This window comes from Fopius arisanus, unplaced genomic scaffold (genome assembly GCF_000806365.1).
Source record: "Fopius arisanus strain USDA-PBARC FA_bdor unplaced genomic scaffold, ASM80636v1 scaffold00013, whole genome shotgun sequence".
Classification (NCBI taxonomy): domain Eukaryota; kingdom Metazoa; phylum Arthropoda; class Insecta; order Hymenoptera; family Braconidae; genus Fopius; species Fopius arisanus.
The window spans coordinates 829,770-854,025 of record NW_011887752.1 but is presented as its reverse complement, the minus strand read 5'-3'; the positions used below and the strand labels follow the sequence as shown (position 1 = coordinate 854,025).

At 34.6% G+C, this 24,256-nt stretch overlaps 2 protein-coding genes across 3 annotated transcripts; one reads left to right on the top strand and one right to left on the bottom strand.

Moving 5' to 3' along the window:
* The first annotated feature begins 1,396 nt into the window (after positions 1-1,396).
* Positions 1,397-8,779, top strand: dtr (defective transmitter release). The gene is made up of 10 exons (XM_011299166.1): positions 1,397-1,517; positions 2,330-2,754; positions 3,076-3,165; positions 3,265-3,413; positions 3,473-3,564; positions 4,111-4,332; positions 4,394-4,700; positions 5,058-5,143; positions 5,468-6,065; positions 6,154-8,779. Exons 2-9 carry the CDS (start codon positions 2,335-2,337, stop codon positions 6,022-6,024), a joined length of 1,923 nt encoding a protein of 640 aa, XP_011297468.1. The 5' UTR covers positions 1,397-1,517; positions 2,330-2,334; the 3' UTR covers positions 6,025-6,065; positions 6,154-8,779.
* Positions 8,780-9,016: 237 nt separating this feature from the next.
* On the bottom strand, positions 9,017-23,747 carry Gbeta13F (guanine nucleotide-binding protein subunit beta-1). 2 transcript variants are annotated; one of them, XM_011299164.1, is made up of 7 exons: positions 23,150-23,747; positions 15,691-16,103; positions 13,699-13,844; positions 12,348-12,641; positions 11,491-11,692; positions 10,760-10,976; positions 9,017-10,320 (listed from the first exon to the last, which is right to left on the bottom strand). In XM_011299164.1, exons 2-7 carry the CDS (start codon positions 15,745-15,747, stop codon positions 10,214-10,216), a joined length of 1,023 nt encoding a protein of 340 aa, XP_011297466.1. In that variant the 5' UTR covers positions 15,748-16,103; positions 23,150-23,747; the 3' UTR covers positions 9,017-10,213. The 2 variants fall into 2 exon arrangements, with proteins under 2 accessions (XP_011297466.1, XP_011297467.1); XM_011299165.1 differs by lacking the exon at positions 23,150-23,747 and adding an exon at positions 17,295-17,721.
* Positions 23,748-24,256: the final 509 nt, after the last annotated feature.

Here is a 24,256-nt window from a genome sequence, read left to right as displayed (position 1 = left end):
TTTTGAATTCAGTTTAACAAATATTGCAAGCAAACCACAGCATAATAGAGATGCGAAGAAAATTTCCCGGCATGAATTCTTCGGCATATTCAAGAACTCACGAAGTTTTCTTATCGTGTAAGAATTTTCCTATGTTTTCAGTAAACTTTTTCGAAAGTTTACAAAATTTCACCAATAATGTAAAAAAATTAAGACACGATTATAAAAATATGTGAGTCACTGAAGAGTATCCTCTTTCCCTTCCTCGGTGCACATTGTTCTTTCCGTCATAACTAACTGGGGAGTAAGATCCAACCTGCCGCCTAGCTATGACGGAAAATACTTTTTTTAATATCAAGTTGGAATATTCGAAAATCTCAGGTTCTGAATTTGGAAATATTAGGCGGCGACTTGAAAGTTTATTTTAAATATTAAGTTGGAACTTTGAAAAGTCTTTCTGTAACATCATAAGTCTCAAGTTGAAATTTTATTTTTTTTTGTGTGAAGTTTGAAAAATGTGTTACATACGTACACACATGCAGCCCCACCTACGGACATGATTGAAAAATCTCATTTTTGGATTTCGTGAATCGCATTGGGTTGATCCTTATCCTTATTATGAAAGTAGAAACACAAAAATGAAGTTCGCCCGAGTCGAAATATCTCGAAACGCGTAGGGCTAATTCCTCATTGGTCAACTCGAACCGCCAAATTCAAATTCGGCGCACGGCGTGCGCAGTAGGTCTCGTACAACATAAAATAAGAGTTGCTTCTATTTGATCGATTCCAACGCGGAATCACTCGCAAGTAAAAACTACAAATTTAACGACTTTTTTCTTCTATTAGATAATTGAAATTCAACTTATGATGAATTATTAACCGGAATAATGGGTCGAAAATGGGATGAAGTGGCAGAATTTTTTCCATATGGGGCATTATTATTCCAGACCGTCTCCACTCCAATGAAGTTCTGGACTAGACCAAAGTATTCCACGTGAAACATTACGCAAAGTCCCCAATAAGAATCCAGAATATGCTGAACTATTTGCGTCATCCAACTCAATTTGCATACATTGTGATCGGATCAGAGTATGCGATAGCAAATAGATGAGCCTAAAATGATTTTTGAAAAACAATGACTTTCACCAATTACATTAACTTGGATTACGCGACACATGGACTTGTTATGCCCAAGACTAAAAAAACAATTAAACAATAACGCAATTGATAAAAATCCGGAGCATAACAGATTGATGTCTTCTTGGGTAAGAAATAGGAATAATCGTCTAAAGTGCAAGTGAAGGGTAAAGCAAAAGTTTTTTCAATTCTGAATACACATTTATCGATCAAACAAGTATAAAGCGTTTCCATGAGAATACGAGAGAAAATCGTCATTGGAATAAACAAACGAAATGATCAGAATTTCTGCATTTCTTATGCTGCGTCTAGTCTGTAGGAATTGACATTCTTACATCGTGAATTTTGTGCAGCATCTACGCCTCTCTTATCGTATAATCGACCGATTGGAGAGTTTGAAGGTAACGTGCAGTAATATATTAGGTTTAATTATAATTCGTTGAGAACGGGACGCAATTTTGAAGGCCGAAAATTTAATTTTCTATGTAGAAATTGACAAATTCATTAGTTTTTTAATGAAATAAATTCCAATCAAGGGTGTTCTACGCCCATATATATCCAAAATTAAAGTTTTTGCATTTTCCGGGCAAACTTACTATGGAATTGATACAGAAAAATATAACGTTTTTGCGTTTTGCATTATTTAATGACTCACAAAGTTCCAACATGGTGCCAATATTTTTCAGTGTTTCTTCTAAACTCTTAAGAAGAATCACAAAACTGTAGCGAAAATGGATGACAATGATCGCACCATCTTAATACTTCGTGGACCATTAAATAATGACAATATGCAAAAAAAAGTTTATTTTTTGACATCAATTCCATCGATAATTTGCCAAAGAATTTTAAAAACGTGAATTTTAATTATATATGAGCGTGGAACATCCTTAATGGTTTTCCAGTTAATTAGACGTCAAATAGATTACTTTTTAAATAATATATAGTAATTGTAAACAAAATTTATTCAAAGGAGAATATAACATTCAGCGCCAAAAATTGAAATCGAAATTGAATTAATTAATTAATTTATTTAATTCTGAATTTTTCCAACGATAGACTTCATAATTTATCCATTAGTTAGACATCAAATAGATTTTGGAAAGTAATATAGTATTTTTAATTATAATTAGCTACTCAACGTGGATTTAATGATTTTTGGAAATGAGACAATTTACTCTAATTTTCTATTTTTTTTTTTTTTTCATATATTTAGGTAAAATGGAAGGTAACGACACTGACGAGATAACAGTGACATCCGAGGAGTTATTGCCCAGTGGAATGATACCTCCGAGACATGTCAAGGAGATTATTGCAGAGGAGAGGGCAAAGGTTGAAGCTGAGAAAAATATCGCCTTGAAGAAGCTGGAGGAAACCTTTGAGCAGGTGATGTCTGCCATCGTGACATCAGATTTCTCAGATCCTGATATGATTCATGTGCCACTGACGAGAGAAGAAATCGTGGAATCAATTAAACAGAGAGACCCTTATGATATTCAGTTTTTAAAGAAAACTGAGAAGCGAGAGGAGCTGGATCAGGACTCGGATGGAAATGAAGATGGGGAGGAATTTTCCGGTTGCACAATCTCGGAAATTTTTGAACCCGTCAGATCGGATTTAGAAGGGAAAATTGAGATGAAGGTTTGTCATTTTCTCTTTCAAATGTGTGGATTTTCCTTTATTTTATTTATGTATTTTATTTGTTCGTTTTACGGACTTCTTCGTCCTCTCCTGTTTCGACTACGATCTCTTCTAGTTACAATCTTATTTTATTTGCATTTAATGAATATGATTAGGAGGTAGTGGAAGGGGTAGTTGTGTCGTTTATAGATACGTAGCTCTCGGTCTTATTTGTTGGATAGAGACGAAACTTTTACTTGGTCGATACGCTACCGCGTATCTCGATATATTTGTGTGGATTTTTTGGCGGTAAATTTAATAAGCTGCTATCAAAAATTTTAGGCTTCGGAGACAGCAGAACGCATGAAGGACTTGATGCTTCATAGTCTGCCAGACGACTTCGATAAATTTGAAAGAATCGCTGAGCAGAAGGTCCTGAAAAAACGTTCAGTTCTCACGGAACGAAAAAAAAATTAGAAAAGAGCGAGGAGTTTGCCGTTTTTTCTTTTTGAATGGAACCATTTTTTTTAGGACGAGACAAATTCAAACTGTGACATTGAAACGGGAAACTCGTCGGAAGGAATTTCCGATGAATCCTTGTCGTTATTTGAAGATATTGTGAGAAAAGAACCAATCCCTGGCAAAGTTTACGATTTTGACGAGAAAAAACATGGCGTCAGGTAAATATTATAAGAAGTTTCCGTCAAAGGGGAAATTACTTCGTTATTCTCTTTTTCAGGATGACTGAGGAATTTTTAAAGAAACATTGCAAGGAAAATAAATTGTACGAAACTCCGTATCTCAATGATGTCCTGTACCTGCATTACAAAGGTACAAAATGGTCAACAATATTTCGAGTGAAATACAAGGAGATAAATTTGTTGAAAAAAATTTGCGTAATGCCAGTGGAGAAATTGCTTGTTGTTAAAAATTTTTGTTATCTAGTCATGGAAATTAGTTTATCACCGACATATTTATAGAAACCGACATAAATGAAAAAAGAATAATCTGACGAAGTAGCTAACTTGACTTAGCTTTTTATTTAAAAAAAGCATGGAGAATAACTCTCGTTAATTTTCGAACGTCAAAAAAAATTTGAGCAAAGTCGCCGAATTTTTAGTTCATGAGATATAGATAGGCAACACGCTAGAGTTTCTAAAAATTGTCAACTTGTTTCTCAACTTGTTTCATCTTTTTATGAGCATTGGAATGATTTCCGCAATACAGTTTAAATCCCGAGTTGTGATATATTTTAAGAATTATATATATCCATTTTGAGAATCTCTATCGAATTTTACAAGATCGATTATAAATTGAATTGAAACTCATAAGAATCCCTGAACTTCTGTTCATTAATTTCCCGTATCTGAATTTTAGGTTTTTCTTTCATCGAAAATTTGGAAAAGTACACAGGATTAAAATGCCTCTGGTTGGAAAACAATGGTATAATAGAAATAGCAAATTTAGAGAATCAAACGGAATTGAGATGTCTTTTCCTTCATCACAATATCATTGAAGTAATTGAAAATCTGGACCACTTGGTGAAGCTCGATACTTTGAATTTATCGTACAACATCATTAAAAAAATTGACAACCTAGGTACATGAAATAACGGAAAAATTATCAACGATAATTATAATCATGAATTGAGGATTTTTAGGGGAATTAAAATTACTCAATACATTGAATCTATCCCACAATTACCTGCGATCTGTTGAAGACATTGAACATCTAAAAGTTCTTGACAACCTGTCAATTCTGGATGTTTCGCATAATCGATTGGAACCTGTGGAAATCGTTCAGGTTTTTGCGGTCATGACGTCATTGAGGGTGTTGACATTGACAGGAAATCCTGTGATCAAGGCTATAAAAGTTTATCGAAAGACTCTGATACTCAACTGCAAGGAGTTAACGTACCTCGACGATCGCCCAGTCTTTCCAAGGGACAGAGCCTGCGCTGAAGCATGGTTAATCCATTAATTATATTAATTAATCATTTAACTCCTTATCAATCAGCCAATTAATGACCAATTGAGAATTCACCACCCATTACCATTCATCAACATATCATCAACTAATTCTATACTAAATTCCTAAAGCAGAATAACTGCATCTGACTTACCTTCCATTATCGATGAATATCTTGTAAATAAGGGGGAATAATCAAATTTTTATATAAAACTTTTTTTTGACTACACATTGCTCTGCAAAAAAAGAATTCATACAACTATTTGTCTATTCGTTTAAATATTTACCGATCACTGACTTGAGGACAAATTGATTTAGTCTGATTTATTAAATGTTGTAATTATTGTTTTGAATAGGGAAAGAGGAGGTCCTAAAGAGGAAATGGCCGAGAGAGACCGGTGGTTTGCGGATGAGCAAAGAAAAATATCAGCAAGTGTAATCGGTAGCGTATTAATGAATACTCACTTGTAATGTTACGAGAGCTCCGCAGCGCGAGTGATTCTTGTGGAAAATTTGATAAGCTCGTCTGTTTACGTTTGTTTAGAACTCAGAGTAAAATATTCAATTAATTTCGAAGCTTGAGCCGTACTCGGGAATATTTTTTTTCCATCAAAATTCGTTCTTGATAACTGCCTTTGTTTACAGGAAAGGAAGTTTAAACAATATGTTTTTTTCTACTTTCTATTATTATTTACATTTTAATAGTGAAATGATGAAATATGAAGAATCTTTTTCTAGTTTTTTAAAGATGTTGTTTTTCTCTCAGCATTGATGAAGAAACCAAGACGAATTGAGCCTGACTACTCGAAAAGTCCTGCAAACGCTCAAGTACCAATTTCCAGTGATCGACCGATCTCGAAACTTTCCTCAGACATTTTTTCATCTTCATCCGAAGAAGATTCCACCGAAGAAATCGATGATCCCCTCGACTCCAAGGCTCCAGCCCCCAGAAATTTGATTGAGGAGATAACAGCTATCACTAAAGACCAAAAATTGGGAGAAAACGAGACTAATAAACAAAACGAGGGAAATTCACACCAAGAAATGAAATTCCCCATCTACAATGAAATAATGGAGAGCGACCGGAATGAAATGACAGACATAAAAATCTGCGAGAACGAAAATGAAGAAATCCCGAAGAAAAATTATGTTTTGAGTGGAGAAATCGACGCATCATTTTCCGAAAATTTAATCGGAACGGAAACAGTTGAGGTTGAGGAGTCAACGGATGATTACAAACCATCACAGTCACCAAAAGTAAATAATGAAATTAAAAAAAACATTGAATTATCCCTCGAGATGCAACTAGCCCAGGGTAAATAAATCCACAAGCCCCGCATTTAAAAGACAATTTAAGACCTACGGTACACTTTATTTTTCCTTCAGTTTTTTATTCATTTTTTATCATTTACTTTTTGGTTTTCCTTTTATTCACATTCACATTAATTATAGTTGATGCATCGTATGGCAGAAATGAATGGGAACTCGTTATTTATCATTTTCCTCCGGTGGCTGATGCGATAACAATGGAATTGATGATGATACGATATTTTCTATTTTCTCTCATTCCCTCGGTATTCGTCACCTCAATCGCTATTTAAAATTCATTAACTGCATTTCTCGACGAATGTCAATGGACCACGACATGAATGATCTGATGAAAAGAGTGTCGATAGCGTCTAACGATGAGAATCAACGTCAATCAATTTTTTCTGTGGATTTTTGATTCAAAACTTATAGAAAAACAAATAATTCCTCTCGTTGACGCTATCGCAATCATCTTGGCCTCTTTCCTCATTAAAATGCAATTACATCATTATATTTACTTGTTCATTCATCATATTTAGATGGTATAGAGAAATGTTTCGTCTACATTTTTTTTATTCATGTTTTGTTTTGAAGATTCAAACTTGAATTTTTCCCTTTTTCTCATTAGAAATTGCTTATCCCTTTTGTTCCGAAGTATTTGGTAAGTATTCAAAAGATTGTTAATAAACAAAAAGAAAACAATCCAAGAGAGCGCTTGTTCTCGGATTTACTTGTAATGAATTTCTAATGACAACGAGAGAAAAATAAAATTGAGTTTCTTGGTAATTGTTGATCAATTAAAACTCTCGGTGGAATATTTGTCCATTCCCCTTCCCCCATTTATATTACTCCATTATACATACGTTACGTCAATGTGTGTTTCAAATGTGTAGTTTGTTATTAACTATTAATTGTTATATAAAAAATTGATGAAACCATCTTGTCTATCTACCGTTTAACAGTAAAGACACGTGCCCTCCATATTTATCAATTTTCAATCATAATTTCCTTTTAACTTTTTTCTCATTCCTTCAGTTAATTTACACAGTATTAATATTAGTTAATATTATTATTCAATTTTATTCTTGTTTGGCTTATACCCCTGTTTTTTTGTCATCTCAATCCACAGATTATTTATTTTATTATTATTAATTTCACACTTATCTCATTCATGGCACGATTAATGTGAAACTCTACGAGTAAGAAATATGCAGTGCACTCTTGAATTATTCTCTCCATTTCTTCTTCAAAAAATTTTATTTCATCTTTTTACCCCCATGTGACAGTTTTTTTTTAAATTCAGTAACTCGAAAGAGGCAGTTATAGCCGACGTCTCAATTTATCTCATCCTTTGTCTCCCCTCAGACCTGTGACGCCGTCATGATCTCCAATGAGATAAAAAATTGAAAAAAAGAATTTTTCAAGAATTCTCTCTGAATCTTCTGAAAAAGTGTTTCATTATCTCCACCTACCTCTAAGAATAGTCCCTGACATTGAAATAGGACCCAAAATTCTTGTTCCCACATTTGATAATTAAAAATTCCTCAGAGCCGGTGAAAATATGTGAGAAATTCGGAGAGGGTAAGAAGGAAATCGAGTGAATTCCTTCAGAATTTCTACAGAGGTTTCTGTTCCACCAGCCCCGATCGAAAAATAAAGATATTGTAGATTATATTTTGGTTTTCAAACATTTCATTTATTTCTGCCATTGTTTCATTCGTTAAACGAAGATCTGCTTAAAAAACGAAAACTGATTTTAAAAAATCCCCATCTCAATGCTTTGCCCTGAAAAACGAATCGGCGATAATGAAAATTTCCTCTCATTGAGATGAGAATAGCCTCGAGAATCAAGAGATAAATAACGATACCATAATCGTAATGATAATGAAATTACAATTATCCTTAAAGCATAGAATTAATTCTAAAAAATCATAGTTAATGCAAATATTGTATTAATGATTTTCCTCGCTCATTCCCTCGTTTCTGCGTGTGCCTATGACTAGATACATAATAATGATTTATTCTTCCTCTACTTGACCTCTCGTTACCCTCCAAATGGTGTTGTTCAACTATTTTCCATAGCTACTCCATTATTATTAGGTTTTTTTTCGATTTTTGTTACTTACAATTACCTCATAATCACGAAGAAAAGAAGAGAAAGAAAAATTATGGATGAAGAAATTACTCTTCAGACATCCACAAATACAAAAACAAATGGATCATTCATATCTGTTTAATCATTTCTGGCGACGAATCACTACGAGATACAAAAAATTACAGATCTCATGTTCTCCGTGTTCTATTAACGTTTTTTTTTCATTCAGGGATTTGTCAGTGATAAATTCTTGCGCTATCAATAATGAATTTTCCTCAGTTCAATTATTTTCACTCCATTTTTCTTTTATTTTTCCTCTCATTAACACATGAAGTCATTTTGTTTATTCTCTTGCAGTTAAAGCGATCATTTAGTTTAGAAGATAGTTATCAAAAAATGATTACAAATATCCACAGTGAACGTAGTGTAATTAATTGGTTTTTCTTTTCTTTCACGAGGGTAAGGGCTTGTTAAAGGTTTCTTTTTGCAATCGCAGTTGATTATTATTTTTTTTTCTTCAATTATAATTTTGGGCGTAACTGCGACTTTTGCTCGTATTCTCATTAATTTCTCTCAATGAACCTTGAAAATCGACACCTTACGAATACTTACATATTAAATATTAATATTTATAAATTACAATCATTATCATTAATATTATTACAATTTTTTTGTTTTTGTAGATTTTTTTTTTATCATTTTTAAATGCATACACAATTGTTTCCATTTCTTTAAAATTCATCATTAACATCTAGGGTTTTTTTTCTTCGACAAGAACGTGTAAAGAATTTACCTATCAATTGTCTTAATTTAGAAACCAAAATGTTGCAACTAAAATGGTGAAATTATTTGGATTGATGGCTCGACGATGAGTTAAATTAACAATCGCTACTCATATTTGGGTCCTATTTCAAATATTCTCCAATAACCATATGCGTAGAAATGATCCAATGGGAAGTAAAAATTGTAAATCTGTGCAATTCTTCGATAATCATTCTCTCTTCTAACATTATATAATAATAATAAGTGGATTATCATATGATTTAATTGAATCGAAAGAAAAACTATTCTTTCTTCCCAACGAGGATGATATTTATGGCAAACAGGAGTTCTCTATACAAAATAAATAACAGAATAGTCAATGGGAAAATAAAAATCTCAAGGAATTATTTCTTTCCCCCTTGCACTTTTTTTTATTTTGTAATTCATTTTATGCTCTTATTTGTGATATCATGTGCGCCCGAATTACTCTGTTGATTTGTGTACAATTGTATTTCAGCGTGACAAAATAAAAAAATCGACGTTAAATTATTGATTAATCGATTGTTTATCTCTGCATTTATTCAACCCTTTGGGCTCTAATCGCCATTGCCTACCATTGCAGCCCTGACGTGATAATTTCACGGATCTTATGGATTCATTAAAAATTATTTGTGTGCATTGTAAAAAAATCACTCGAGATCGTGCGTTAGATTCATTATTTTTTATCGTTTCATTTGAATATTTTGGGTTATTTCTGCTCTTAAGTCACATCATTCAGTTATATATTTTTTTTTTATATTGTGAACACAAACAGGACCAGTGGAATTTGTCAATGCTAATAGTTAAATATCATGAGTTGGATAATACAATTGCACTCGCAATAACAGTGACACCGGTCCTGAACACAAGATTATTTAAAAGAAAAATTGGAATCCAAAAAACAAACGTTAAAAAACATTTTTTTATGATTTTCTTTTTGTTGCATTTCAATCGTCTCTTTGGCGATTTCTTCTCATGAAGAAATGGTCTTTCACTCAATCCCCCAGCAATCAACTGCTCAATGAAAAAAATTGAGCCAACAATAACTTATTTAAAATTTCTTCATCTATTTATTCTCCTTCTGGCATGTGACGAACTCGTGGTGGTCATTTATTCATGATGTTTAATCTATGGTAATAGGAAATATCGATTTATCATTTGGAGTCTGGATATTATCTTCTCCTTTTGGTTCTTTGGAGGTACGTGCCAATGAGATTATCCCGTGGAAATTAAAAAAACGGAGAAATCTTGAAAATAAGTGGAGAATTAGCTTTTCAATGGTTGAAATAAAAACGATTGATCGATTGTTTAGTTCCAAATACGAAGGAACGAATCCCATGAGCCTGTCGCTACTGCCATTCCGTCCTCAGTCACACCCAGACATGACACACGATTATCGTGTCCGGCGAGGATTCCTGAGGGATAAAAAAATATCAACTGAAGAATCTAGTCAGAGAAATAATTAAGTAAAATTTGACATTTCTAGTTAGAGTAGGTTTTCGCTGAATATTTTTTTTTCTTTTTCTCATTCAGCCAAAGGAGATCCATAAACGAGATCCTATAAAACATTTCACGATCTCTTCTATATTCAAAGATACCCCTGCAAAACTCAACTGGGGTCCTAGTCCACCTTTTTTCCACTAAATTACTTCTATTTCATTCAAATATATTTATTGGATCAAAACGGCTATTTTACAGCGTGTGAAAAATTTAAACTTGTTAGTTAGGATTCTTTTCTGCAGTTGAGAAGGACAAGATGAAATACTTTTCTTCTCTCATGTAGAAATTAAAAGAAAGCGAAATTACAGGAAATTATAATTGAAATGGAAGAAAATGCATGGAAATTGATTTTACCTGCGCGTTCACTCTTCATGGAGTCCCAAACATTACAATTGAAGTCATCGTATCCAGCTAAGAGGAGTCTTCCACTCTTACTGAATGCAACACTCGTAATACCGCAGATGATGTTGTCATGACTGTACATAGCCAATTCTTGATCAGCACGTATGTCAAACAATCGGCATGTGGCGTCGTCTGAACCCGTCGCAAATGCCCATCCATTGGGGAAGAACTGACGAATCAAGTGAAAAAAATTCATTTAATTATCACCCAAAATGTTCACAATTCTTCGCACATGAAAAAAATCAATAGAATCATCTAACAAAGTCTTTAAAAAATTATCTCGAATTTTCATTCTTTTCCTCTAATAAATATATACATTTGATATATTTTTTATATATGCATATTAATTTCAGAGATATATATGCATATATATCTCCCAAATAAATCATTTTTAAAGCATTTGTATACATATGAATAGTATAATAATAATTATTTAAAAAATCATATGCATATGTATTGAAAATTTGATTTTACCAAGTGCACTCAATGTATTAGTTATATACATTCATTATATATTGTTGAATCTTTGATTTACTAAATATTTAATAAATTGTTTTGCATTTGCTCTCATATGATGATTATAAGCGCCACGTTTCATAGTGTATGAAATTTCATCGTTGCAACGTGACATTGAGTCAAGGTAGAATATCAAATGTACAGGTGAAATAATGAATTATATTTACCGTAACGGCATTGATATCGCTCTCATGGCCAGGGAAGGTTTGCTTGCACGAGCCCTCACGGATGTCCCATAATTTAGCACTAGCGTCACATGCACCAGAGACAAATGTGCGCATGTCTGGTGCCAATGACAGCGACATAACGTCGCCGGTATGACCGATAAATGAGGTGCACTGCTGCCCAGTCTCAATATCCCACAAAGCACTGTAATGCAATTGATTATTTTTGTGTTCCCACAAATTATTGGAGAGACTCGATAAGAACAATGAACTACGGTCGGCAAATGTCAGACATCATTGCATTGCATTACATTTTTATTATTCATTCTCTTCCTTTCCATCAATTCTTTTCTAATCATAAATACGTTTTTTAAATTGATTTCTAATTTGTGAATTCTATTTAGTAGTGGAGCAGTAAAACGATTTGGGTCGAAAAAAGTCAATGTAATACAATTTATATTGATAGTTTGACCTTTTGCAGTCATTAATTTCTCTAAATTCTCGGGAGTTAACTCTAGTTTTGTGTGAGACTCGAGAGTTACGTTGATTTATATCTCTTTTGCTGTTTTTAGTTGGATGAGCGATGTCGACATATCTCGTTTATAATTAGAGTTGCAACTTAACTCATTCTATTTCATTATATTTCAAAAGTCATAAGATACGTTTCGACAGTCGATTTCAGTGATCAACTAATTTTAGACAACAATCGACGTAAACCGTTTTACCACTTTGTTATAGCAATCTATTATTAAAAATTCAATGCAATAGAAAATATCATTACAATGATTTTTTATCAAGAATTGAAAGGGTTTTAACATTTTATTTTCTTGGGATTCTTGAAGAGAAGTTGGATGTCTTACCATGACATATCGCCAGAGCTAGTGACAATCTGATTGTCATCTAGAAATCGACAGCAAGATAAATATCCAGTGTGTCCTGGCAATTCACGACTGACTCGTACATTTCCTTCTCGTGTCTTGAGACTGTAGATAGAGCATATGTTGTCGAGACCACCGCAAGCGACGTAACTACCCGATGGTGCATACGCACAAGTCATTACCCATGATGATCGCAATGGTATTGCATGTACCTTGTTTGTGGTGTAACTGTCCCACACGATGAGTTTGCCATCTTGAGAGGCTGATACCAAATTTCTGAAAATTTAAGATTTTTCATTCATGTTTGAAGATTACTGACAGTCATTTTAATTTATTTTAATTTATTTCAAGAACATTAACAACAAAAATATCACTTCAATATGACTTCATGCGTTATAATAAATCATTGACCAATTTAATTGTTTTTATTGCATTTCATTTGGCTTTTTGTGTTTAATGATCATTTTTGCAGGTTTAATAATTCATTAGGTTTAACTGTTTGTTTTTCACACATTAATCAGTAGATAATACTAATTATAAATAATAAAAGATAATAATAGTCAAGAACGATATTGTAAATAATATTGAAAAGTATTGTGAGATGTTTCATTTTGGTCTATTTAAATAAATTTGAAATCTTATTTCATTTGATATTTCAATGTAATAATATTAAAATGGAATGATATTTTGAGTTTAAAATTTTGATGATTAATGTTTGTAAAAATAATATTTATTTTTCAATGATGTAACAAGGTAAGGAGATAAATCGAATAAAAATCGATACTGAAGTTTTTTTAAGGCTCGAATTTCGACTCAAGATCAATTCGTACTCGCGGGAAAAAAGTTTCTTGATTGAAGATAATTATTCTGGAAGGTTCCTCCATTATTCTAGACTTTTCTTAATATAGAGATTTTTTTCTCCCTGAATGCATTCAACTTGGATTTGTATTTAACAAAAAAATTGATGGATATATTTATTTGATGATCCAAGTACAATATTTCTTGCTATTAAAAAAGTTTGCAGAATGAAAGAATTTTATTAAAACCTTATTGCTAGCCCAAGAAAACTTTTTCCTAATTTCAAAAAATTCTTCACAAAAAAAGTTTCATGAACAAAGAATAAGTTTCTTATTATGAGAAAAATTATCAGAGGATCAAAACAAAAGATTTTCTTTTCTAACATTAAAAAAATTAGTGTTTCAAATGAAGAAACTCTCTCCCCATGTGTAATTCACCAAAAAGGGTGTTATTTGAAAGAAATTTAATGACCAACTGAGTGAAATTTCAAAAATAAAAACTCTGGATTGTTAATTTCCTCATTTTACTCAATTACCTGGAGTCACTACCCCAATGCATCGCATAAATTTTCGCCAAGTGACCGCGTAATGTACGTCTCGTTCGCATTTGTATCCGTCCAATGGGTTCCATCCCTGCTGTTGCCTGCACAAGGCTAGTATCACACGCCACTTTTCTCGCATCCTGAAAAAAAAAAGATCCTAAAATTACAAAAAGAAAAAAGCCTCACGCGAAAAAAATTCCCAAAAACCTCCAGACATCCCCCCACCGACTGATAATCCGCGTAAAAATGACTCTGAGTCGATAATACAAGAATTTTATAATTGCCGGAGATTTTCCCCTTCGGCTGTTTATTTTCCAAGATATTTTTGACTTCTGGAAGAGCAAATAGCGGAAAAAAAGCAGTATAAAGTGTTTCGACATTGAGAATACACTTGTATAGTAAAGGGGGAAAAATAGAGGATTTATTTTTTCTTCTTCTGGTTTTTTTTTGTGGTGCACAAGTGTAACAGAGAAAGCACCAGTGGAAGCGTGAGAAAGAGGGATGGTGGTGTATTGATCAGAGAAGCGACCGTTATGCCGCGCCCTACTACCACTACTACTGGTTTCTGCTGGTGCCAACACCAATACCACCACCAATCCATCCATCGAGTTTCACAGCTTCAATTCATTAAAATCTTGAGACAAAAAATTATGTCATTTCAGCAATTAGACTTGGCGAAAATCAAATTCACATGAGGGTTCACCCTGTAACTTCTTCCCCAAGTCTTCGTCCAAATTTTTTACTTTTTATCCCCCAGTATGTCGGAATTTTAATACAAATAACAGATTTACGAGGGAAAATTTTTAAAAACTGTGGACTTTGTAGTGATGTTTTTTTGTGGATATCATTAAATGCAAATTGCGCTTCATTAAATTTTTTTTTTACCCCCAAAATGTCAGAAGTTTACTGAAAATCACAGATTTATTAGGGAAAATTAGAAAAAAAACTATCGAATTTGTAGAAGAGTCATCGTTTTTTGCACACATCTTCAATCATTATTTTTTTGGTTTTTCATCAAATCAATCAAATTTATTGGACAAATTTCTTGGAGATATCATGAGAACTACGTGGGATAATGAAATTTTAATTATAACCTTTTTTGTGGAGCTAATGAAAAACTTTAAAAAATTAAATCACAAAGATTTCGTTATTTCCACTGGTTTCCTGAATATTTGGACAACTTTGCTACTGACTTTCCGTGCAAGGACTCGAAAATCAATACAAATCGAGGGAATTCTCCCAAATAGATTATCGAATTTCCGATGGGTTTGTCTTTTCAACAAAACATAAAATTTTAGGAACTGAAAAACCTCTTCAACTCCTGTAGTTTCCCAACTCATTGATTTTTCCAGACCCTTGATTCCGTGGAATATTTATTATGAGTGTATTCCCCATTAGCTGTTGCTTTTGATATTAAATTTCCCTTCCAATTTTCCATTCTTTGACGGAATTCATTGACAGCTTTTTCAAATACGTCAACTCACGTTCATTCTGAGTCTACAGTTCAATAAAACTTGAAAGGAATTAATAATAATCGCGAATTTAACGAGAGCACTGGATGAACACATTGAAGATGCATAAGCTCATTAATCCGCCCGTAAAGAACTGATTTCTTCATCAATATTTCATCAATACAGTTCACCGGGTGCATTGACAGAGCTTTTTCCCCATAAATTATCCGACATGGCGTCAGAACCACGGCATTGATAATCGAAAACATATATTTTCATTCGAGATATAGTAGCATGAACTAATTAAGAGCTTCAATATTGCCAACTGAAAGCACGTCAGAAGCTTCAAGACGAGATTCAAATCGAGTCTTCATTTCTCCAATAGAAAATGTTCTCAAAGGCTGATGTCAACGGAAATATTGAACTGACGATGGAGTTTTCGAAAATCATTGGATGCTTGAAAAGCATCAAACTGATGACTTGATCGCTGCTTTGATGAATAAAAATATTTAAAAAAATGTTATCAACAACTCACCCGAATGGCATTTTTCAGGGCTTCCGCCTCCGAACGAAGACTCTCTGATTCATTCATGATTGAATCAGCTGTGTTAACTCGTCGTCACTTGATAATTCCTTCCTATTCCTTACGGTATTTAAAATGAACGTTAAAGAAACTTGTCGATTATAGTTTCAGTCACTTGTATTATTGTATTCAAGTGAAATTAATAATTAATACGGAGCAGCAACGTCCACTCTCCACCTTCTTCTCCACTTTCCGGGTTCCTTTCTACGTTTGTAATCGTATTTGCGGGATAATGACACTAGAAGTATTTCATGAAAATACTTTTGTGGTAGTGATGATACCAATCCTCTTGCGTTTTTTTTTCCTCCAGACGACCCACGCGCCACCACCTTCTTCGACACCTTCTAGCGCGGTCGTTGCCACCCCTGAAACCAATTAGAAAATTCACTGTTAATCACTCATTGTCCCACGGAAATGGCAGAACAGAGGCATCTCGTCTTTTTTTTCCATCACTCTTATATTTATATGACGAAATGGTAAAGATTAACGAGTCGACTCTAGTATTCGCGTAATATCTCTGGATCTAAGAGAGATAGTGAATTTTCTGATAAGATCACGTTTGTCGAGTGGAATGAGAGCTATAAAAAAGGTTATTACAAAAATTCCGGTATCTCCCTTGAATTTAAAGATATCCTGCGTCGTAGCTATCAGTTAATGTCGACTTGTCGATCTGCACGTCTGCTACTGATTCAGTTATTGTTTATATTTTTTTTAATTGTCTAGTTACCCATTTTTTAACTATTAAGGAACGAAAATTTATATTTTATTTCAAGAGGGATTCAAAATCTGAGTTACTAGGTTTTTTCATTCGTCATTTTGGGGGAAGGGAATCGATTATCAGCATTTCGTGAGTAAAATGGTCCCTGGAGTCTTTCCAGTGAATAATCGACGTTTTGAAGGTGAACGGGTTGTAGTTGGGGATGAAATGTTCGTCCGAGGAATAAATGAATGAGATTTTTTGGAACTTGGCCATTGGTTCAAATCGATTATCCTACAAGATACTTTTCATTTGGTACCTGTTGCTTCATTCGAATAATATGGCGAATTCTAGCCTACGTCTATGACCCGGTGGAAACCTTCATCAAGAGTCCACGCCCACTCACTCTCATCTCCCAACAATTCATCCCTCCGTCAAAGGAATTAACGAGAAAAAAAAAGAAAGGATTTTGCCAAAAACTGTAGATCATTCTGGATAATTGGAGACAACTGGAAAAAAAATTGTCTAGCCTTTTGCAAATACAGAACGTTGAAATCAGTCAATTGATGATGAAATGATGAAATGAGGGAAAAAGGAAAAGAGGAAAGGAAGAAAAAGGGAGAGAGATGAAGGAGGAAGCAAGCAGTCATGGAAATGACGGATAAATTTCCTTACATCACAAATTAATCGAAATAAATAGGTTCTGCTCAGAATATAAAATCATATCGCGCCTGCGCATAATGCCCTACAAATCCGGAAAGCTCCCCTCCCCTAGAAACAAAGGGAAAACCCGGTACAAATCAATTTCACCGGTCGCCAACGATCGAGCCATGTAACCCCGTTAAATCATTAAACTTACGATATCCCCGACTCGTGTCGTCACGACATCATCTTCCTCATAACCTCCGTCTAGTCCCTCAGCTGAACAAATCCCCACCTTTGGATTACGACCTGTACCACCGATAAATTAAACTTCACTTTCAGATCCTCACGACATCGGCAACATCCACACGCCGGTATCCAATCGGCTGCGACAACACGTCCATGACATCCCAACCCCTAGATGACAAGATCACTCACTTAATTTCACCCCCGAAAAAATTCACCGATTCTGCTGATTCAGCTCCGAGAGTCTATCATTTTCAAAAAAAAAAAAAAAAAATTCATGCGGAAGTGAAAGCTGCGGTGCGGCGCTCGTGTTGCGTTCACCCTAACTCTTTTCTTTCACCCCCTTTTCCGGGTTTGAGAATGAAATCGATGAGGAAAGCACGACGCCCCACTCGTGACTGCGGAGTTCCAACAAGGCTGTACCACCCCACCCAACCCCCACCCACTTCATCCACCCTCTTTTCAACCTCCTCCACCTCCATTTGCATCGGGAGCTTTCGCGATGGTGGCGCCGTCACACGGATTCGGCTAGAAATCCGAGAAAAGCATGAAGAGGATAGGAAGCATTGAATATGGAGCCGGGGTAGACCACACCCAGGGAAATACCCCAGTGTGCAAAAAAAAAAGGGTCGAAGGTGACCGGGGGGAGAGGGAGGAGGACCCAGCGCCACGTGACGGTCGGCCCTTCAATCAGAACGGCCGCCATTCTTTAGGCTGACAGGTTGTTCCTTCTTTGCGGCTATTTTTTTGTTTTTTTTTTTTGTTATTGCTTAACACTAAATACAAGTTATCGTGATTATTTACATTAACATTAACATTACATTATGTTATGTAAAAAATTCTTAAACATAATGATTGGTGAAATCCCTATATATTAGATTTTACAGTTTCCAGAAAAAATAACGCATCGATTTTACGTTCTTTTTCAGTTAGAGAGCCGAAAATTTACTGAATATTACAGATTTTTCTCTTTTCCTCTTCCGTTAAAACTGCTCTCGTTTGTTGTTTAGGGGAAAATTTATTTAGAATATATCTCTCGGCGTGTGTAACGCAATTCGGGTACAATATATTGAGTTTTTTAAAATGGTGTTCGGTCGAGTCTCAGTCTCGGACACGTTCGATTAGACATCAACTGGCGCGATGAGGCCAGGAGGTGGGAGGGCGCTATGTTGTAGTGATTTAGTAATTGTTAACGGTTCGATTGAGGTAAAGCAGTGGTGAGGGTCGTTTGCCTGATAAAAATAGAGATTTCAATTGATAAAGCGGAGGTTTAACGGAGGCGTCGAGAAAGGGTGAGGCTGTATCAATGATAACACTATATTATTTCTTAATTACGCCTGAATTTCGTATTTTAGGAATTTCCTTGGTGTACTTCCCAGCGTTGGCCAACCTTGAAGAAAACGACAGTTGGCTCGACTTAACCAACGGTTAAAGTCTTTTATCCGTCCAGAAAACGCACCTGTCGTACGGACATACACACGTGTCCCAGAATTTATTATGATTATGTGAGACTATATTAATGTTTTCAACAGAGAAAATTTATGTTTCAGTGGAAAATTGGGGTGTAATGCAGGCGGAGATTTTGGGGTTTTCTTTGTGGAGTATATCGACCTCTGGGTGTGGGAGAGATTTAAAAAATACATGAGAGAAAGAGAGGGATTAAGACAAGAGGGCAGGTGAATGACGTCAGTGACGTTATGACGTGGGTGGAGTTGCCGAATGCATTGCGTCGACGCGAAAATCCCCCAACTTTGGGATAAAGTGGGGAAATATGGAGAAAGAGATGGATATATTTGGCCGGAATATCCACAGTGGAATTATTTTTAAATGTGTTGATCTAATTTTGATGATTGAAAACTACTGCAGGTATTTTTTATTATGAAATTGCATAGCATCGCCAGCACTTGTCGGATATTTTTGAATATTTCTTAATAATTATATATATAATATACGTTCAGGACTTAATTGAAGTAAAAATCATAAGTTCAGTCTCTCGATGATTTTCTTTGGTGAATATTCCATTGGGGCGTGAGGCCTTAATGATTCTTTAATTATCGGAACTGGCAGAGGGAAATTATCTGAATTTCTCGGGAATTTTCGTGCTCACACTTTCTACGATAGGATAGGGCGTGAGGGGAAGTCAAAACATAAAGTATCACCAGCGGAAAAAATGAATGTGATATTTTATCATACGTCATAGAGTTATTAGTCACATCCTCTCGGTTTACATTTCAGAGAAATTTATGAACTCAGATGTGCCTGGAGAGGAATATTATTCTTTAATATTTTCCTCCACACACTTCCTTCATTTTAAAACTTACCGCATTCGGTGAAAAGTTCTTATTAACAAATTTTATTAACAAATTCCATTTATTCGCGCGTTTTCGCCAAGGAATATACCTCATCGAAGAAATTGTACAGAAAAAAAATAACAAATTATTATTCTCGTATAGAAATGTTTCGTGTTTATTTATTCCGAAATTTTCTCGTTTTTTGAAGCTGAAAAAAATGCGGAAATCACACGAAATTGGCAATGCGAAAAATCGCCGAGGAAAAATTCAGAATTCTAACTAAAAGAAACAAATAGATTTTTTATGACTACAACATCGGGATTTCTTCGTTCGACAGGGTAATTTCTATCGAGAAATATTCGACAGAAGAAAGCGAGAGTTCATTATTTATTCTGCAAGTGAAAGAGTATATATGCAAAATATATACCCTTACAATAATTATATGCACATATATATTCCTTCCAAAAATTCAATCTATTAGATACATACTGACTATATATGAGCACATATATTACACACATTCGGTATATATCCGACATATACTATATATTTTCAACTAAAAATGCACTATAACACATATATATATTTTTTCAGTGAGGCTGACCCGAGAATTGCGCGAATTTTTTTAGAATTTCTTAGAGCCGACAAAAAATGCAAAAAATGCAAAAAGGCAGATCAATATAATTTTGTCGTACTGGTTAAAAAATCTGGGGTGGCAGATCAGGATGTGGAGGAATTTAAATGTCCTCACAATGTACAACCGGTCCGGATAACCCAAATGAAATAGAGACGGCAAAAAAAAAACGAGAACAGACGCAGAAAGCGACAGTTCATCCGGTTTAGTAGATGTAGTTATAGCCAAGGGGAAGAGGGAAGCGAGGGGTTCAGAAGGGGATGTGAAAGAGTCGTTTTGAACGTCCAGAGAAGAGCAATGGGGAAGGGAAGTTGGTAGATTTATCGTTTGTATGAGCCATGCCAAATACGTTGACCCAACTCTGAGCGCATCTAGCAAATTCTCCATTTTTATTCACAATTTTTAATAAATAAAAAAACTAAAAACGCTCCATGACAGATTAAATCCTTTCCTGATGAGTCAATTAAAAGCAAAATAGCTGGAATGTTGTGTCTAATCCGAATTTTTCTCACTCTATTCACAAATTATTAATAAGAAATGCATGATATTCATTAATTCAATATTGATTATATTAATTAAAAGCTGATTAAGATGAAAATGGTGGGAATGTTGCGCCTAATCCTGATCTTTCCCACTGTAATCATAAATTAATATTAAAAAATGATCATTATATTAATGATATTGAATAATAATCGAATATTAGTATTTTTAATTACGAGATAAAGAAATGTAAAATGATGAGAATGTTGTGCGTAATCAAAAATTTACTCTGTCATAATCATAATCCCTTTTAAATTGCTAAAAATAAAAGAAAATGATGATTTAAATATTTAGGCTAATTGAGATTGATAATCATAATTGGGAGGAAAAGTTGAGGAATATTTATTTTTGATAGATTTATCAGGATGAATTGAGATGATCCTGTCGCTCTTATCTCTACGAGAAATCCATTGACTGGAGATTTAAATAAAAATCATGGCAATCGGGATAAATATTGCTGTTTGAAACTCTTTGTAGAGTATCTTTCAGAGTAAATAGAGATATGATATCATGAATTCGCTCTCAATTAATTCTGAGAAGAAAAGCTAATTGTCTTCGGGTCGAAATGGATGAGATTTAATTGACTGTGGTGTTGCCAGAAAATACTGTTTCGAAGGATGAATGACAATCTGTTATGTTGTGACATTTTTTCTAAAGAAATTGTTTTTCAATTATTATTGCATTTGCATAATTATTTTAATTCCCTGGAAATATTTTCCTCCCAGTGAATAAAACAATTAATAAACATTACAATCTGCAGTATTTAGTAAATCTATATTTTCCGAATAAATAAAGTATTAATTTCATCCACACGTATTCTAAAAAATATATGTTCTAGAGTTGGGTAAAATCGATACCTACCGATTAAAAAATAATGATTCAGAAATAAATTGATCAATTGAGCTCAATCTGTGTTCATTACGAAGAGAGATAAAGGTCTGATGCAGAAAACATACAATGGCATTTCATCAAGAATCGGATGAGGTTTTAACAATGGAAAAATGTTTATTGTCTGTTCTTCACCAACAAGAGAAGATGAGTAATTTTAATCTCGGGGAAAATATTAAACCGACAATTTGTTGAAATGAGAGGTTATTCATGTAGCTCATCACGATATTCCGCTGGCAATTAAAGTCATTTAAACTTGGAGCATCATCATATCAATTGACAGACCAATGGGAGCAGTCATTCTTACAACACATAACCTCAACATTAACCTAATATTCATGTCCACATACAAGTGCAAAAAAATATATTAAAACTGCAGATTATTCTCAACGCATTCGCTCTTTTCCTCATTCTCTGCAGCAATAAAAATTTGCATAACGGAAAATTGTGGATAAAAATAAACCAATTAGCAGTAAGGGGGGGATGGGGGGTAATATTCATGTAAAAATTATCATCTAAAAATGAGTTTGAAAACTCGGAATGAACAACTCCACACCGAGGTAAACGACAATAATTGACTTTGATGTGAAGTCTGCTTGGTCTCTCCTCTGCCCCTATTTCCTGCTTTTGAAATAATGTTTTCTTTTATTTTTTTTTTATTTTCGCATGCGCATGACTCCCACATACATGAAACACGCGTACACGCATTATGCAAGAGAAAAGTGACGCTTCTGTACATTTGTTTCTCCTCCCAGTGCTGTACCCATTAGATGGAGTAGGAAAATGAAATATTTATCAGAGTCTTTGGGAGATCCAGGGGGATTATTTATGAAAACAAATTGAGCTCTGATTTTTCCTCAAGTTGAAGGTGATAAACAATTCGTGGAACAACAATATTTGTACAGTCCAAATGATGGAATTCATGGATTTTTGCAGAAATGAAAATGGAAATGACTCGAGGGCAGATTCCTTTGGTTCTAACGATCCCAAAATATATAAAATATTCGGCACTATTTCAAAACCTTATCAACTTAACTCCAGGGATGAAATAAATTAAGGAAATATTTTTGGTAAAAAATTTCGAAATTGAAAAATGAGGAAATAGAGAATATTTCGGAGTGGATATTGAATTGATCCATTAATGACCCAGTAAACTTCCAGAATCCCCGGTTTTCTCAGGAATTTTGACAGACTTTGGTGACTAGGCGGCGGCCATATTTGCAGATACAACAGTCTATTGGATCTGAAAATCATGGCCCCAACCCACATTCCCTGAAATTCCCCGAAATTCCACAATTCCACTGCAAAAACTGACGCCCCGGGATTGACAAATCGAAAAAATCGAACGGCTCCGACAATCGCATCAACTCATCACCTCCAAAATACGATTCCCTCCACCCATCCTCCACCAATCACTTGACATTCCTAGAAAAAGTCAGATACTTCATAAAATAAAAATAACGAATAAATTACCTAGATAAGCTCCCGTGCGGAGCCGTGCCTGTGCTAAAATGACTGAGATAAATTCACGTCACCTCCACCCTTGGAAAAAAACCGATCACAGGCGTCACCCCCGAAAATTAATCACCCAGCAATTCACCTTCACACGTTAACTCACTCACATGAATTAATATCCACTATTAACACCTTCGAACACCGAGATATGCCCGAAATAAAAAGAATTATCCACCGAATCAATTTCCAGTTCTTCCCGACTCAATAATTCCCTGAATTTTTTTTTCTTTTCATTCAGACGTCGTCGAGGGATAATAAAAACTGAAATAAACTGGATATATATCTTTGAGGTATGTACGATCACTCCACAGTTTTTTTTTCCCCGATTACTGAGCGTCAAACTTCAACTCCACTGTTTGCACGATATCAATTATTCCCCGTAATTCACGTTATTTCCTTTTGATTTTGGGTATCGCTGGGTTTTCCACGGGCAATCCTTTTTTTTTCAATCTTTCACTCGATTTCACTGGCCTCTGCTCTATCTCTCTACAACCCGGGAGCACTGGGAGGAAAAACGGTATTACCAACAGAAATTACACGCGCGCGCATTACGAACTGGATTGTAGGAATGGGGGAGAAAATCCAGACGACAAAATTCAACACCGGAAGTGACGCACTTATAACAGATTCGAAATTTGCAGGTGCGCCATCTGACGGGTGTAACTTTGTGACTTGCCACCCAGGTGGCAGCTGTGGATTGAGACAAGAATAGATTTTCTTTTCGAAATATCCAGAGGAGGAACTCAACGCTTTTTATGTTAACATCAAAACTTTTTTTTTTCGCTATCGCCAGGTGGAGCGTTTGTTTTATTTATCTCTTATTTGAATTGGTTTTAGACGTTCGTTTGACGCATAATAAGGGGTGGGATGAGAATTACGATATGGTCAATGTGCCTTCAATTTAGTGCTTCAAAATTATAAAATTAATTGTAAATTGAAATAAAACTTGAAGAGAAAAAAGTTAGCATCGATTTATCATTAATTCAGTACTTGAAATGAATTTAAGCTCTCAAAGTAGTAAATTTATTAGGAGCTGCGACTCTGCTCCAAATTAGGTGAGCTGCT

Bases quoted from the DNA above. Each gene is read 5' to 3' on its own strand.
- Gbeta13F (XM_011299164.1), bottom strand. From the start codon at position 15,747: ATGAATGAATCAGAGAGTCTTCGTTCGGAGGCGGAAGCCCTGAAAAAT. The intron at 13,845-15,690 runs GTGAGTTGTTGA...TTTTTTTTTCAG, and splicing joins CCCTGAAAAATGCCATTCGG to GATGCGAGAAAAGTGGCGTG. The intron at 11,693-12,347 runs GTAAGACATCCA...ATTGCATTACAG, and splicing joins AGCTCTGGCGATATGTCATG to TGCTTTGTGGGATATTGAGA.
- dtr (XM_011299166.1), top strand. From the start codon at position 2,335: ATGGAAGGTAACGACACTGACGAGATAACAGTGACATCCGAGGAGTTA. The intron at 3,166-3,264 runs GTCCTGAAAAAA...CATTTTTTTTAG, and splicing joins AAAGAATCGCTGAGCAGAAG to GACGAGACAAATTCAAACTG. The intron at 4,701-5,057 runs GTTAATCCATTA...TGTTTTGAATAG, and splicing joins AGAGCCTGCGCTGAAGCATG to GGAAAGAGGAGGTCCTAAAG.